Source organism: Rattus norvegicus, chromosome 8 (assembly GCF_021556685.1).
Source record: "Rattus norvegicus strain SHRSP/BbbUtx chromosome 8, alternate assembly SHRSP_T2T, whole genome shotgun sequence".
Taxonomy (NCBI): domain Eukaryota; kingdom Metazoa; phylum Chordata; class Mammalia; order Rodentia; family Muridae; genus Rattus; species Rattus norvegicus.
Genome location: NC_141541.1, coordinates 98,358,386 through 98,371,139, shown reverse-complemented (window position 1 = coordinate 98,371,139; position 12,754 = coordinate 98,358,386). Strand labels below are relative to the sequence as shown.

At 47.2% G+C, this 12,754-nt stretch overlaps 1 protein-coding gene across 1 annotated transcript in view; it reads right to left on the bottom strand.

Moving 5' to 3' along the window:
* Rasgrf1 (RAS protein-specific guanine nucleotide-releasing factor 1) overlaps positions 1 to 12,754 on the bottom strand; it is a 129,624-nt gene that overhangs the window by 9,905 nt on the left and 106,965 nt on the right. The window contains exons 21-24 of the mRNA NM_001170531.1: positions 10,404 to 10,507; positions 8,794 to 8,878; positions 4,342 to 4,539; positions 478 to 557 (exon numbers count right to left, since the gene is read on the bottom strand). Of these exons, the coding sequence (NP_001164002.1) occupies positions 478 to 557; positions 4,342 to 4,539; positions 8,794 to 8,878; positions 10,404 to 10,507 (467 nt within the window). The remainder of the gene's footprint in view (positions 1 to 477; positions 558 to 4,341; positions 4,540 to 8,793; positions 8,879 to 10,403; positions 10,508 to 12,754) is intronic.

The window sequence follows — 12,754 nt, the reverse complement described above, 5'->3', positions numbered from 1 at the left end:
ACCCACATCCCAGGAAGTGTCGATGGGGTTCAATGGCAATGGTTAGGGAGGTGCCTTGCAAACTGGAAGATAAAATTATCAACCATTGGTAAAACCGCATTTCTTTGATTCTAAGATGCAACTGTCAGTAATGTGTGCACTCGTTCTGATGACTATTTCTGCACACGAACAAGAGATAGTGGCCTTAAATGAATCGCCTGGGCATATCGCTTATTGGAATCACTAAAATGGAGAATTGTATTTAAGAATCAAGAAATCTGGCACCGACTCTACGGTCAATCCCGGATATTTGTTCTGGCATTTCTCTGACAGGTAATGGAAGCAAAGGAGATCGGCTGCTGGGGCCTGGAGAGTCTATAGGTCTTGTGAGTAGGCAGGGGGACAGACAGACCTCTTGCTTGGACTGGTTGTTGCGTGAAGATGCCTCTGTAACGTGGGACACAATTTTAAACACAACAGTGAAGACGCAGCACTTACTTTCGCAAAGTTTCTCTGAGGTTCTTAAATCGGCCATCTGATGACACAAGCTTTTGGAGCTTGTCAAACAGAGATTTCGTCTGGAAGGAATCAGAAGCATTTACTAACATTCATCACACACCCAGGCCCCAAGCCCCAGACTCTGGCCCGTGATCTAACAAGCTCCAGGCCACATTTGAATTTGGAGACTTTCTGTGCCTGGCAACCTCATCCCTGATGTCCTTAGGAGTTCGGCTCAATTTCTGTCATAAGCACCTCTCTTCACATACATCTCCCAAAACACCAAAGTGAGCAATGACCCCGGAAACTGGTGAGATCCTGAGAACTGGTGATTTAGGAAGACGTGGTGAGGAGTGTTTGTATTTAGAACAGAAAATGATTAACTAGAATGCTCATGGTCGTGAGTTTTGGTTTTGTTTTTGTTTTCAGTGCTAAGGACTGAATCTGGGGCTTCTGACATACAGAGTAAGTGCCTTGCCACCGAGGTATACGCCAGCCCTTTAGGGAGGTTCCATGAGCTGGCCAGATGGACCAGGCAATTTTTCACACCTTTACTCTGAGGAGCCAGGAATGCCATCTAAGGTCAAGAATTAAGGGGAAGGATGGCAGAAGAACGGATCACCCCAGAAGGAAAGGCTTGGGTGGAAAGGGTGAAATGCTTGGGAAAGGGTGTGTAAAATGATCAGCCAGGCCTGGGCTAAGCAATGAGCAGGGGAGAGAGTAGGCAGCTGAGTTTGTCTGACAAGAATAGCTGCTTTCTCAGGAGAGTGCCCCGTACTGCATCTGTCTCTCTGCTCCCTTCCCTGCCTGGTCTACAGGATGTCTCTTTGATGTACTCAGGTCCCCTAGTTATAAAAGGGAGGGAGGAATTAGTTTTTCCCTATCCAGATCTGGTCCTCAAAATCCAGAATGTAGCTGAGAAACCATGCCAAGGATCACAAGACCAGGAGTACTGATCAGCCCCAGATGGACATAGTTGCAGGCCACAGTGTGTGCAGTCACAGAACATGGCAATCCAAACATCTATGCTGATGGATGCTCAGTGTACGCCCTTTGAGGAGGAAGACAGGACAGAGACATTGACTGGTTTGGCTCCTTAGCTGCAAAGAGCGGGAGCTCCAGTGTTTAGACTGACCTGTCTCAAAGCACAAACACATTCCAATCTGATGACAGACATGTGACAGCAGAACAGAACCTACACCAAGTTAAGGCATGTGACTGAGTTTCCTTTAAAACTATCTTTCAGCACCCTGAAGCTTGTAGACTAATCTATGCCGGGGTCTTGGTGACTGCTCATATCATCTCTTCCTTTGGTAGTACCCTCTTCCCTTCTTGTCTACTCATGTGCAGAGAAATGACCCAGGATGGATTCAGGTCAGATGTGGGGGTTTAGCAACAGATGTGGGACCTTCTCAGCCTCTGTCACATACCCTCAGCATGCACAAGAGCAAATCCCCATTCCTTAGATACTCACTAAGGGTCGTACTAGGGTAGAAATGGTAGGTTTTGGACAATGGATACCCATACTTTGAAGCTATAAACATGTATACAGGCCAGTGTGTGTGTGTATGTGTGTGGGGGTGTGATTTGTAAATGTATGTAGAGGTCGGAGGGCTTACTTCAGGAGTCTTCCTTCTACCATGGGTTCTGGGGATTGAACTTAGGTCTCAAAGCTTACACATGAACCACTTTACCTACCTACCAAGCTATCTCATTGGCTCTATGTAGGTTACTGTTGTGCGGGGACCAGCTATGGCTCTGAGCAGTGCACAATTTGTTTCATCGACCTTCTCATGCCTATTGTGTACATAGACTGCCTTTGGGCTGCTGTACTCTATCCAGGATAGAGTTTGAAAGGCCATAGAGCTTTTTTATTGTGCTTAGGTTAGACCTAGAGCTCTCACTTTCTAGTGCTCCTGGGATGCTAGGCCCCTGGATCTTGAGGGTCTCTGGACATCAGAGGGCAGAAAAGGTAGAAGATCTAGATATATTACTGGAATCAAGGCACAAGCAAAGTCTATGTCAGGAACATTGTCAAGAAGGAAGATGCTTCTGTTGCCTCCAAAATACCTTCTTTTCCTGCTTATCAAATAGAAGACACCAAGTGATGAAGACTGTCTCCTTCCAAAGAGGCCAAGGTATATAGGGAGCTGAAGACTGGCTTTTGTCCCTACAGACTCAGCCTCCCTGAGCTGAGGAAACACAGGCCCATCACGTATTGTTGTTATCCCATAGAGTCACACTGAACACTTCCTTAAGGGACAGAGATTGTTTGAAAGATGACAGGGAAGGGAACTGAAAGCAGAAAGGAGAAACACAAAATTTCAAAGCACATTTGACCTTTCTGTATGGCTGGTCTGCATTTGACGTCATGCTTTATTGAATTAGGCTGACATACTGAAGAATGTGATAAAAATGAAACTTGTTTCAGGGGCTTAAGGAAGTGTGGCCATCTTGGTAGGTTACAAGAGTCCACAGGCTATCTGCAGAGAGTTAATGAACCCGACTTTTGCTGCTGGGGCCACGCACACGGCCTTCCACAAGCCATCAGAGCCAAGCACAGTGTAGGTGTGTAACTACTGCATAGACAGAAAGACCAGAGAAGGCAGCCAGTTCAATACACTAGTAAAAGTTGAGGCCTGTGTGTGCTTCTAAGGTGCCTTTACCTTTATTAGACCAGGCTTGCTGGCTCCTAGTTCTGAATGATGTTCTAGAAAGCAGGTCAGGCTGCATACACTGACCACTAACTTCTTTTGTTTTAGACTCTCATGGAAGAGAAGGGATGATTTCAGAATGGCCATGATCCCCATACCCCTTAACTCCATGAGGATGGTGATGCTGAGGAAATACGGTCAAGAAATACAGCATGTGAATTCTAGGAAGAGTCTCGTGGGATAGGAAGTGAAGCCCAGTCTAGGGGATCCTTGAAAAGGGTGCCATAGGCTCTCTATGACCCAGGCTAATCCTTCACAAGTCATATTGACTCAGAAGACTTGGAGCTTCTGCAGGGTTTTGTTCAACCCTGACTTCAGTTTATGAGAGCACTGGCCTGTGTGGCCAGTTGTCTCCGAAGTTCCCAGCTTCTATTCTTTCGTGGAATTACTAACCATAAAGACATCTCCCATGGCTCTAACCCTGATCTGGGCATCAAGTGTGCCATTGAGGAAGAGGCCCAGTCTCACTGAGATGTGAAGACTGGAGCTGAGTTGTACAAAGCAGGGGAGGACAGAGATGGGAGTATTACAAAGCTTTCCTGGTTCGGAAGCTTACCTAAGTAGGAAGATTAATGGAGCTGCTAAACGTTAGTGGGTAAGATCCTAACCTGCTACTGGCTCTAGGAAGATAAAAAGAAACAGGCAGGAAAGGGAAAATCGAAGGGGATACAGAATGCAAATCTAGAGGGCTACAGATGGGGCAGGCTCCATGGTGACGCTAGGTCCTGCAAGATTCTCTCAGATGAAAGACCACAGATGCCACTGTCCAGTAGATTACAGTTACCCAGATGGCTGGTGAAAATTGGAATCTTGGAAGGGAATATCTTAGCTCCTCTTCAGATCTTGGCTGGGAGTTTTATGAAGTTACTGCTCTTGTTCCAAACCAAGATGAAGAGTATTGGTACCAAAAAAAAAAAAAAAAAAAAAATCACTGCCTTATGGCTCCCACTGTGGGAGCTAAGTAGGAACTGAAGTTTCACAGGTCCACTGCCACATCTGTGGGCCAGATATCGGGCCTTAAGTGGCACTGTTTTCCTGGAAATCTGAACCCTCAGCTCAGTCTTTCATTCACACCTGACGATTCTGGTTTCCCTGCTCTCAAACCCCAGCCCAGGACCCTCCGGTGGCAGTACCAGCTTTCTGTCCGCACCTGCTTAGAAACTTTGAGCCATGTCTTCTTGAGTCGGAAGATTGCGCTGCGGTTGATGGAGGAAGTGATCTCCAGCACAGCATTGTAGTTGTGCAGGCAGCGGCAAATGTCGGCAACAGCCACCCACTTCTCGATGGTGCTTGCCCTTGCACTGACCTCCTCGTTTCGGAGAATTTCTGAAGCGATCAAGTTACTGATCTTTAAGCCAATGCAATAAGAGAGGAGGAAAAAAAGTATGAGAAATGAATACTGTAAAGATAATAAATCGTTATTTATAGACACAATTTCATGTTAAAAATCCCCAAACAACGAATTAGAAAACTGTCGGTACAGATGCTTAATATAAAAAGGAGACATTGCCCTATAAATTACTGATGCTCAATTAAAAAACACAATGAAGCTGACCATGCACCTGTAGTTTCAGTACTTAAGAGGCATAGGAAGGAGGACCCCAAGTTTGAGGTCAGCCTGAGCTACATGGTAAGATGTTACCTCAATAAAATAAAATAAAAACAAATGAGCAAAAATATAATGGCAAAGATTCTTTTGGCCACCAAAATAGCAAGAGAGCTACGAATTACCTTGGAATTTAAGTTTAATGAGAACCATATAGGATGTTTCATGGGAGTAAGAGGTTATTGGAGGATGTAAATGCTTGAATAAGTGCCACTTTTTCATACTAACCTATGAGTTCAATGTAAAACAAACACCCAGTGAAAATTGCTTTGGAACTTGATAGAGTGACTCTTCAAGTTCATGTGGAAGAATAAACACATATGACAAGCCTGGTTCTGGGGAACTTCCCACCATGCTCCCTTCTGGAATAGGACACATACTTGGTCTCACATACACAGCAGACTAGACCTCCTTAGAATCCTGCAGTCTGCCAACAATCACATTCATACTAACAAGTCATGTGTGAGTTAGAACTGGAGTGGCTAAGGGGATGGAAACTGGGGCCCAAACACCAGAAAACTAGAATTGCAAGGAGCTGGGGAATCAGGAAACATCTGCTTCCCTGCATGCTGCATTGCATCTATAATAGTTTAAAATAGAAAGTAAATGAAGTATAATAATAATAATAATAATAATAATAATAATAATAATAAATGAAAGCATTGCAATGAAATAAATGCATTTTTTGTATGCTAGTTAAAATTTAAAAGTCTTTCAAAAGGCAGAGAAAAGGACTTGTTATTGAAAAAACAAAGATGTTAAGAGCCAATTACACACAAACAGGTCCAGCCCTGCTACCAAGAAACCTTCCCTACGGCAGTTGCTGCAGCATAGATCCAAGAGGGGATGTGGGATTTTAATTTGTTTTTGCATTTGTTATTTATTTCTGTGTGTATGTGTGCATGCAGGAGGGTGGGATGGCGTATTCCACAGTGCATGTGAGAACAACTTGAGGTCGTCTGCTTCTCTCCTTCTGCCATATGGGCTCGGGCGATCAGCCTTGGCAGCAGGCTTTCCCACTGATACATCTTGTCAAAGTCATTAAAATATCTTTCCACATAGAAAACACCAGACTAAAAACCTTTCAAAAAGAACTAAAAAAAAAATTTTTTTTTTGAAAGAACAAGTCGGCGAGATCCCCCACAGGAGAGAGAAAGAAAAAAAAATCTTGTTAATTTATTCTACAAAGCCACCACTGTGTTCTAGCACCAGAGACAGGAAAAAAAAAAAAAAAACACAAGAGAGAAATATCAGGCGTGCAGCTATTTATAGTCTATGGCTGTGTTAGGTTTGTGCCCGAAACACAGGACCTTTGAAGATTAGAAAACCCCGTCATTCTCATTTACCACATCAACGGAGTATAGGAAGGAGGGATCCTATGACTATCTTCGCAGCTATAGAACAAACTTTTTTTTTTTTCCGGAGCTGAGGACCGAACCCAGGGCCTTGTGCTTGCTAGGCAAGCGCTCTACCACTGAGTGAAATCCCCAACCCCTAGAACAAACTTTTGAGCAAAAAAAAAATCAACTTATGAGGTGGTGAGACGAGTAGTCCATGGTTAAAAGCACTTGCTGCTCTAGCAGAGGACCTGGGTTCAGTTCCCAGCACCCATGTTATGTTGCCCACAACCTGTAACTACAATTCTACAGGATCTGATGCCTTCTCTGGCCTCTGCTGGCACCTTCATGAATGAGGCACACAGAAATATACTCAAGGCATACACGCATACGCATTAAAAATAAATAAAAATTAAGGAGTCAACATTCGTGATAGAAATTATTGCAGTTGAGGAATCGAAAGGCATTTTTCTGACTGCCTTCTCTTACACAGGGGAAGGTTAAAGGCCTTTCTTACAAAAGGAAGAACAGGGCCCACAGTGTCCATCTGCATTCTACACTGTCCTGGAGAGAGCTGGGGAAACTGAGGCACCAGGGTGTGGATGGGGAGGGTGGGTGGCTCCTTCTGTTTTGCACCCTGGATGCATGCCTATGTCCTCCAAGTCTGGTCCCAGCGCTGGAGATCCTAGCAAGTGTCAAGCAATAGGACATTAGAGGCAAAGGGATAATGAACCATGTCAGAGATTAAGGTACCCCCTGCCTCAGAGGCATGCATTCCATCTCTGAACAGAGATGCCAAGTGCCAAACAGTCACAAGGGCAGCCTCCAGAGGACTGTGTGAGTTCAAAGGGGGCGGAGTTTCTATGTCACATGGGCAGTGCCATTAATCTCTTTCAGCTTCCAGTTCTTCCTCAGCCGACTCAGTGTTGTGGGTTAAACGAGGTGGCACGTCTTTCCCACAGCACCTACTCCACAGTATCAGCAAATAACCATCTTGCTCTTGACCTGTACTTACTCGATCCTGGGTGCACAGAGATCCAGGGCCAGGCAGCACCTTTCTCCCCGGCACTGCAATACTGTGCCTTCCTCATTTCTTCCTGGCTGTCAAGGGCACTTCAGATGAAGTTTGTCAGGGACCCATTTTAACTGGGGTTGATATACAATGCTGTCTGCGGCCAGGACAAGTGACATCATGTGCTCCCACCTCTGACCATACAGGGTTCTTTACTTGTGTTGATAACTAGAGAGTGAAGATGTTGTGTACAAATGCTCTCAGGGCTGGTGCAAGATTAGGAGAGAGGAGCTCCACGAATGCAGAAATTGGAGGACCATGTGGAGAATTTTTGTCAGTGTTGGAGACCCAGCTCAGGACCTTGTATGTATTAGTTAAGCACTCCTGCACTGAGCTACATGGCCACCCCTTTGTTTTTTTGAGATAAGATATTGTTATGTAACCTTGGTTGGCCTTGAACTTGTCACCCTCCTGCCTCGGCCTCATGAATGCTGGAATTATAAGTAATCTGTGCAAGAGTATTTTTTTCCCTCTCATATAGTTATCTTCCATCATGCAACAATGAAACACATGTAGTGCCACATGCTAATCAGCAGACCCTTCCAGACCTCTGTATCTCAGGATCTTGAATGTCAGAGAAGCCCCCATCTCCTAGGGTGATGTAAACTTTAAATGAGATTACAGAACGTGGTGCTAGGCAATTATGCGAAATCTTAGAGGCTACTTTTATTAAAGAACTTTGCAAGTGCCCTTTCCCCAGAAGACTTCGAAGCCTGTTCAGACCTGTTCTCTGGAAAGAGATTCTGAGAACATTGTATGCGAGTGTGTGTGTGTGTGTGTGTGTGTGTGTGTGTGTGTGTGTGTGTGTGTTGCACCAGTCTGATCTCAGTGTCCTCGTCAGTCAGCTCAAGCCCTTTGGTCACTCACATGGGGCCACTTTTCTTCTTTCGTGTTTTCTACCCTCTTAACCACTCTATGCCAGGAAAGTTAATGGTGGAGGCAGTACTGGGAGGTGGGAACTGAGGAGACAGATGCAGGGCTATCCCAACTCTGTCCAGTAGCAGTCTCAAGCCCTTGGCCTTGTTCTCAGTGTCTCTGGGGCCTCTACTCTCTTCAGTGCTAACTTGTGGAGCCATCTTTCACACACCGCACAAGGAAATGTGGTGGCTAGAACATCACACCATCATGTCCAGGGTCCACAGAACTCCTAGACGACATTTTGGAGAGTCAGAAGGGTTTGGGTAATGTTCACATCAGAGAGGAGTTGTTGGCCTTTTCCAGACTCATTTTGCTTATTTCTAAGGCTGAGATGAGCTAAGAAAATAAGAAACACAGCAAGAATGCTTTGGGTCTTTTCTGTCCAACCCTTTCTCCTTTCCATCCTTTCTACTACTGGTCTGCTGTGACCCCAAGGAGGTCGTGGTGACTACATTGCAGGCAGATGGCTCGAGATAACTATTCCAGCTGATCTTTACACGGCTTTTTTCGCGTTCATCTATTTAACAGGTGAAGAAATTGAGACTGAAGTGAAGCAAGCTGGCCCTGACAACACCGCTGCGAGCCGGCCTGGCCTCCGCGCGGCCCTCTGTGGGCCTTAACCAATGAAAAGTCTGGCCGGAAGTCACTGAGATGCGCATGCGTACTCACATGGTTGAAATGTCTGGTGGTTTTCATAATGTAAGGTGTCCTTTCATTCTTATCTGCCTTCATCCAGCCCTGGCCAAAGAATTCCCTGTAGGGAGGAAAGGGGAACCCAGAGCAGATGAAATTAGTTCCGCAGTACTCATTCAGTGTGGGGTCGCTTCGTTGTTTTTTGAGGTGATCATTTCTAGGGGACCAGCCCTCTGCAGAGGCCTAGCGAGGAAGGAACCGTGAGCTCAATCAAGCCCAGGTCTGTGATGCCCTGTTTCAGTGGGAGTGCTTTCAGACAAGTGCTTTGCATCTTGGGTCCTTTCCTCATCTGTGAAATAGGAGGCCATCATGAGACTAGAAGGATTTGAGGTAAGAGATGGTGGAGCACTGCTGTGAAAGTGGGTAGCACAGCAGATTTTCCTATGGATCTTGTTTCTACATATTAGTAGTGAAACAAGTTGGCCCTGGCTACACAGCTGAGGGTGGGAGCCAGAATAGCGGGTCTTCAGAATAGAAATGATACTTAGTTGCAAAAGGGGCTTGGTGGTAGGGCATGTGCCTAGCGTGTTCAAGGCTCTGGGTTCAATTCCCAATGATATATATGTGAGACATAAGAGGATAAATGGATAAAATAACCACAAACCAGTTCCAGAGAACCTAATGGGAAGCCACAGACTGCCCACGTTGCTAAGTGACCAGTAGAGGTGCTTGAGTGAAGTCCCACAGACTGGTGAAGCTTTGGGGAGATAGCATCTGTGAGCATACATCTTGCTCTTGCTACCAGAGGGAGGCGGGAGTAATATTGCTTCCACATCCTGGGAGGTTGTAGGTCTCCGCGCCAACCCTGTCATCAGGTTAGGCTGTACTCTTGTCTGTGAGGCTATGAACATGCCTCTGGAGGGCAAACCGAATGCACTGAAGGCCCTGGTGATATGTGGCCTCAGACACGGCAATATCAAAGCCAGGGAAATCGTTACATAATTATTATTGGAAATTCAGAGAAATGCCTTGTTTTGGAGGAAATTTAGTATAACTTTAAAAATAAAAAATGAAAACAGAAAGCCACCTTAACTTAGAATGCACTGCTCAGGGCATGAACAGTCTTCACAAATGCATGCCAGTTAGATGAAGAGAGAGACACAAAATTTTGTAATTACAGGGAAAACCAGGGTGACTAGAGACAGGGCAGGGCAGACAGCAGCAAGCCTGAGGCTTCATCAAGGTCTAAGGCCATTCCCAAAATTTGTTCCTAGGGTTTGTACACACACACACACACACACACACACACTGAGAGAGAGAAACACACACACTGAGAGAGAAACACACAAACACAGAGAGAGAGAGAGAGAGAGAGAGAGAGAAACACACATACACACGTGTACAAACACACTTATGCCTGTGTGCGAATAAACATGGACTCTTTCTGCACCCCCAGAAAGAGGATTCTGAATTAGAGGTTTCCAGGACAGTGTGTGCATGGCGGGGGTGTGCTTACATGTGAATAGGCAAAGAAGGAGCAGGAGAGGGGAGTTCTTTCCAACCTTTGGAGACTTCACACAGCTAGAGTCAGAGATGTGCTGAGGAGGGAGGAGGAGGGAGAGGAGGCGGCAGCCATACCCACTTACTCATAAGGAATACTCTTGAAGACAAGGTGATCCAGCAGGGTCAGCTGCTCTGCTATCTCCATGGCTGAGTGGTTTTCGAAGGGCTCAGTCTTCACACCCTCCGTCTGAGGGAGCAAGGTCAGAGTCAGGCCCACGAGGTGATGCCTACGGGCTTATGGGTACTTTTCTGAGAGGAATCTCCTCTGGGTTCTGGTGGGTGGCTGGGCTATCAATGAAGAAGCTGGGTCCCACTGCTTGTTGCACCCTGTGTGTGTGTGTGTGTGTGTGTGTGTGTGTGTGTGTGTGTGTGTGTGTGTGTGTGTCTGTGCTCCCAGAGGACTCTCCCTGGAGGAGGAGGTAGTCACCTACCCTGTAGGGAACCAGCATTACACTTGTAGGAAGGAGGCCAAAGACTACCCAAGCTTCTCAGATGGAGAGGCTGACTGGGAAGCAAGCTTGGGTATCTGATCCCAGCCGTGGTGGACCACTTCCTCTGGGCTCTGCCTGGTCCCAGGCGGGCTCAACACAGCTTTTCTTGGAAACTCATTTGCAGCTGTGGGCTCCTGGGTATGAGTTGTACTGGAGACTATTCCTGTCTTGTGAGCAGAAGACAGCTGTCTGGCCCAGTCCTCAGCTACTGTGTCCCTGACTTATGAGGTTCCCTCACGGATACTAACTTTAAGATTATCTGTCACCTGGTTCCCTTGACCTGGGAACACCCTTAGGGAAACAGTCAGGGACGGGGCACCCATGGCAGGAGTTAGATGAGGGTGGACACAGGGAGGCTGATGTGCTCAGGAGTGCAGGAAGGGTTTGGGTCTGCTGGATTTGGGAGTTGGGGGTGGGGAGAGGAGGAACTCACACTGCTGTTGGAGCCTGTGTTCACCGAGGGGTGGGTCGGATGAAAGGTTTCAGTACCTTGGGGCCAGCTGGGTCATACAAGAGTGAGGGGAGGGCTATCGGGTAGAATAGGTTTAGAGATGGGCCTGCCAGCCATTCCAGATTTGTGCTTCCTTATGCTCACTCCACCTCACCCAGAAGTTCCAGCACCTGGCCAAGTGCCCAAGTGGCCCATCTACATGGATCAAAAGGGAAGGAAGTGGGGTCCACCCACACCCAGAGAACATGCCATTCCTTGAGGCGGAGTGTTCTGTTGCTTCCCTACCCCCACTTTTTCTGCTCTCACTGAGGTCTGTACTGCCAGGCTTGTGGTAGACACTGGGGACGGGCGACCTGAAAGCATAGTCCTCACTCAGGGGCCTTCACAGAGCAGGGACCTCATGGGATCGTGGATTCTCTATGGTAGCAGATCAGTCATCGGTGTCTCTTGGCAGTCATCTTGGGGAGGGGATGAGTTCCCAGGCAGGCAAAGGGGGTGTGGGCATGAGGGGGAGAAAGGCTTTGAGTGGCTGGGTTGTAGGGCAAGATCTCTGCGGTGGCATTTCTCCTGTGTGCTCTTTGGGACAGACACTCCAAAGGTGTGAGCTTAGCCTCGGGGATGGACTCTTTGCAGGGTGGGCAGCTTAGCCTTGGAGATGGGTCCTCTGAAGGTTCACAGCTTAGCTACAGTCACCCCTGAGGGTTTCTCAGGGCTGGGTTCAGGATGGTGGGGTTGTGAGGCTCACAGAAAAAACCCGGGAGGTCATGCTGGGGTGTGGCCCAGTGACTCTAGGTGCTGCACAGGAACAGGTAGCCTTCTCCTCACTTTCGATATTACCAAGGGACTAAGTGGCTTTGGAAGTAGAGTCGGAGTGACAACTTCTGTCACCTTCCAGAAGGCGTGCGTGACATAATGTGGCAAGCCAGTTTTCTCCTGCCCACTGAGGCTGCTGGCCTCCATTAAGCTGGACCTGTCACTCAGAGGCTTTGGGGATCTGTGAAGGATTGGGGTGGGCAGAGATAGGGCTCAATGACCTTTTGTTCTAGAAGGGCCCCAGAACATTGGCAAAGGAAAAGGGCCCTCGGGAAGTGTAAACATTCCAGCCAGGCTCCTGTTGGCAAGCAGCAGCACAGGGCATTCTCAATGCCAGAGGAGTGAAGAAGGTTATTTCAGTATCCTGAACCCAGAGGATCAGTCTGCAGCAAGTGGCGTTTGGATGCTACCACCTTCCTTGCCTTAGTTGGGGTGGGTGGACAGATGGGAGAGCTGCGTGGGTTCTACGGAGCACCAGTCAGACAAGGTTGTTCCTGGGCCAGAATGTGGGTAGGGTATTGTGCTTTCATGGGTGCTGGGTGAGGAGAGCTGGGAGGAGACAGAGTCCAGAGTTGCTGATACACTAGTGGTCACTGGCCAGCCTGGAGCTGAGATGGAATCACACTGAGTCCAACTCTGGGGAGGTTAGAGTGGGTTTGACTTGAGAATCTCAAACCAT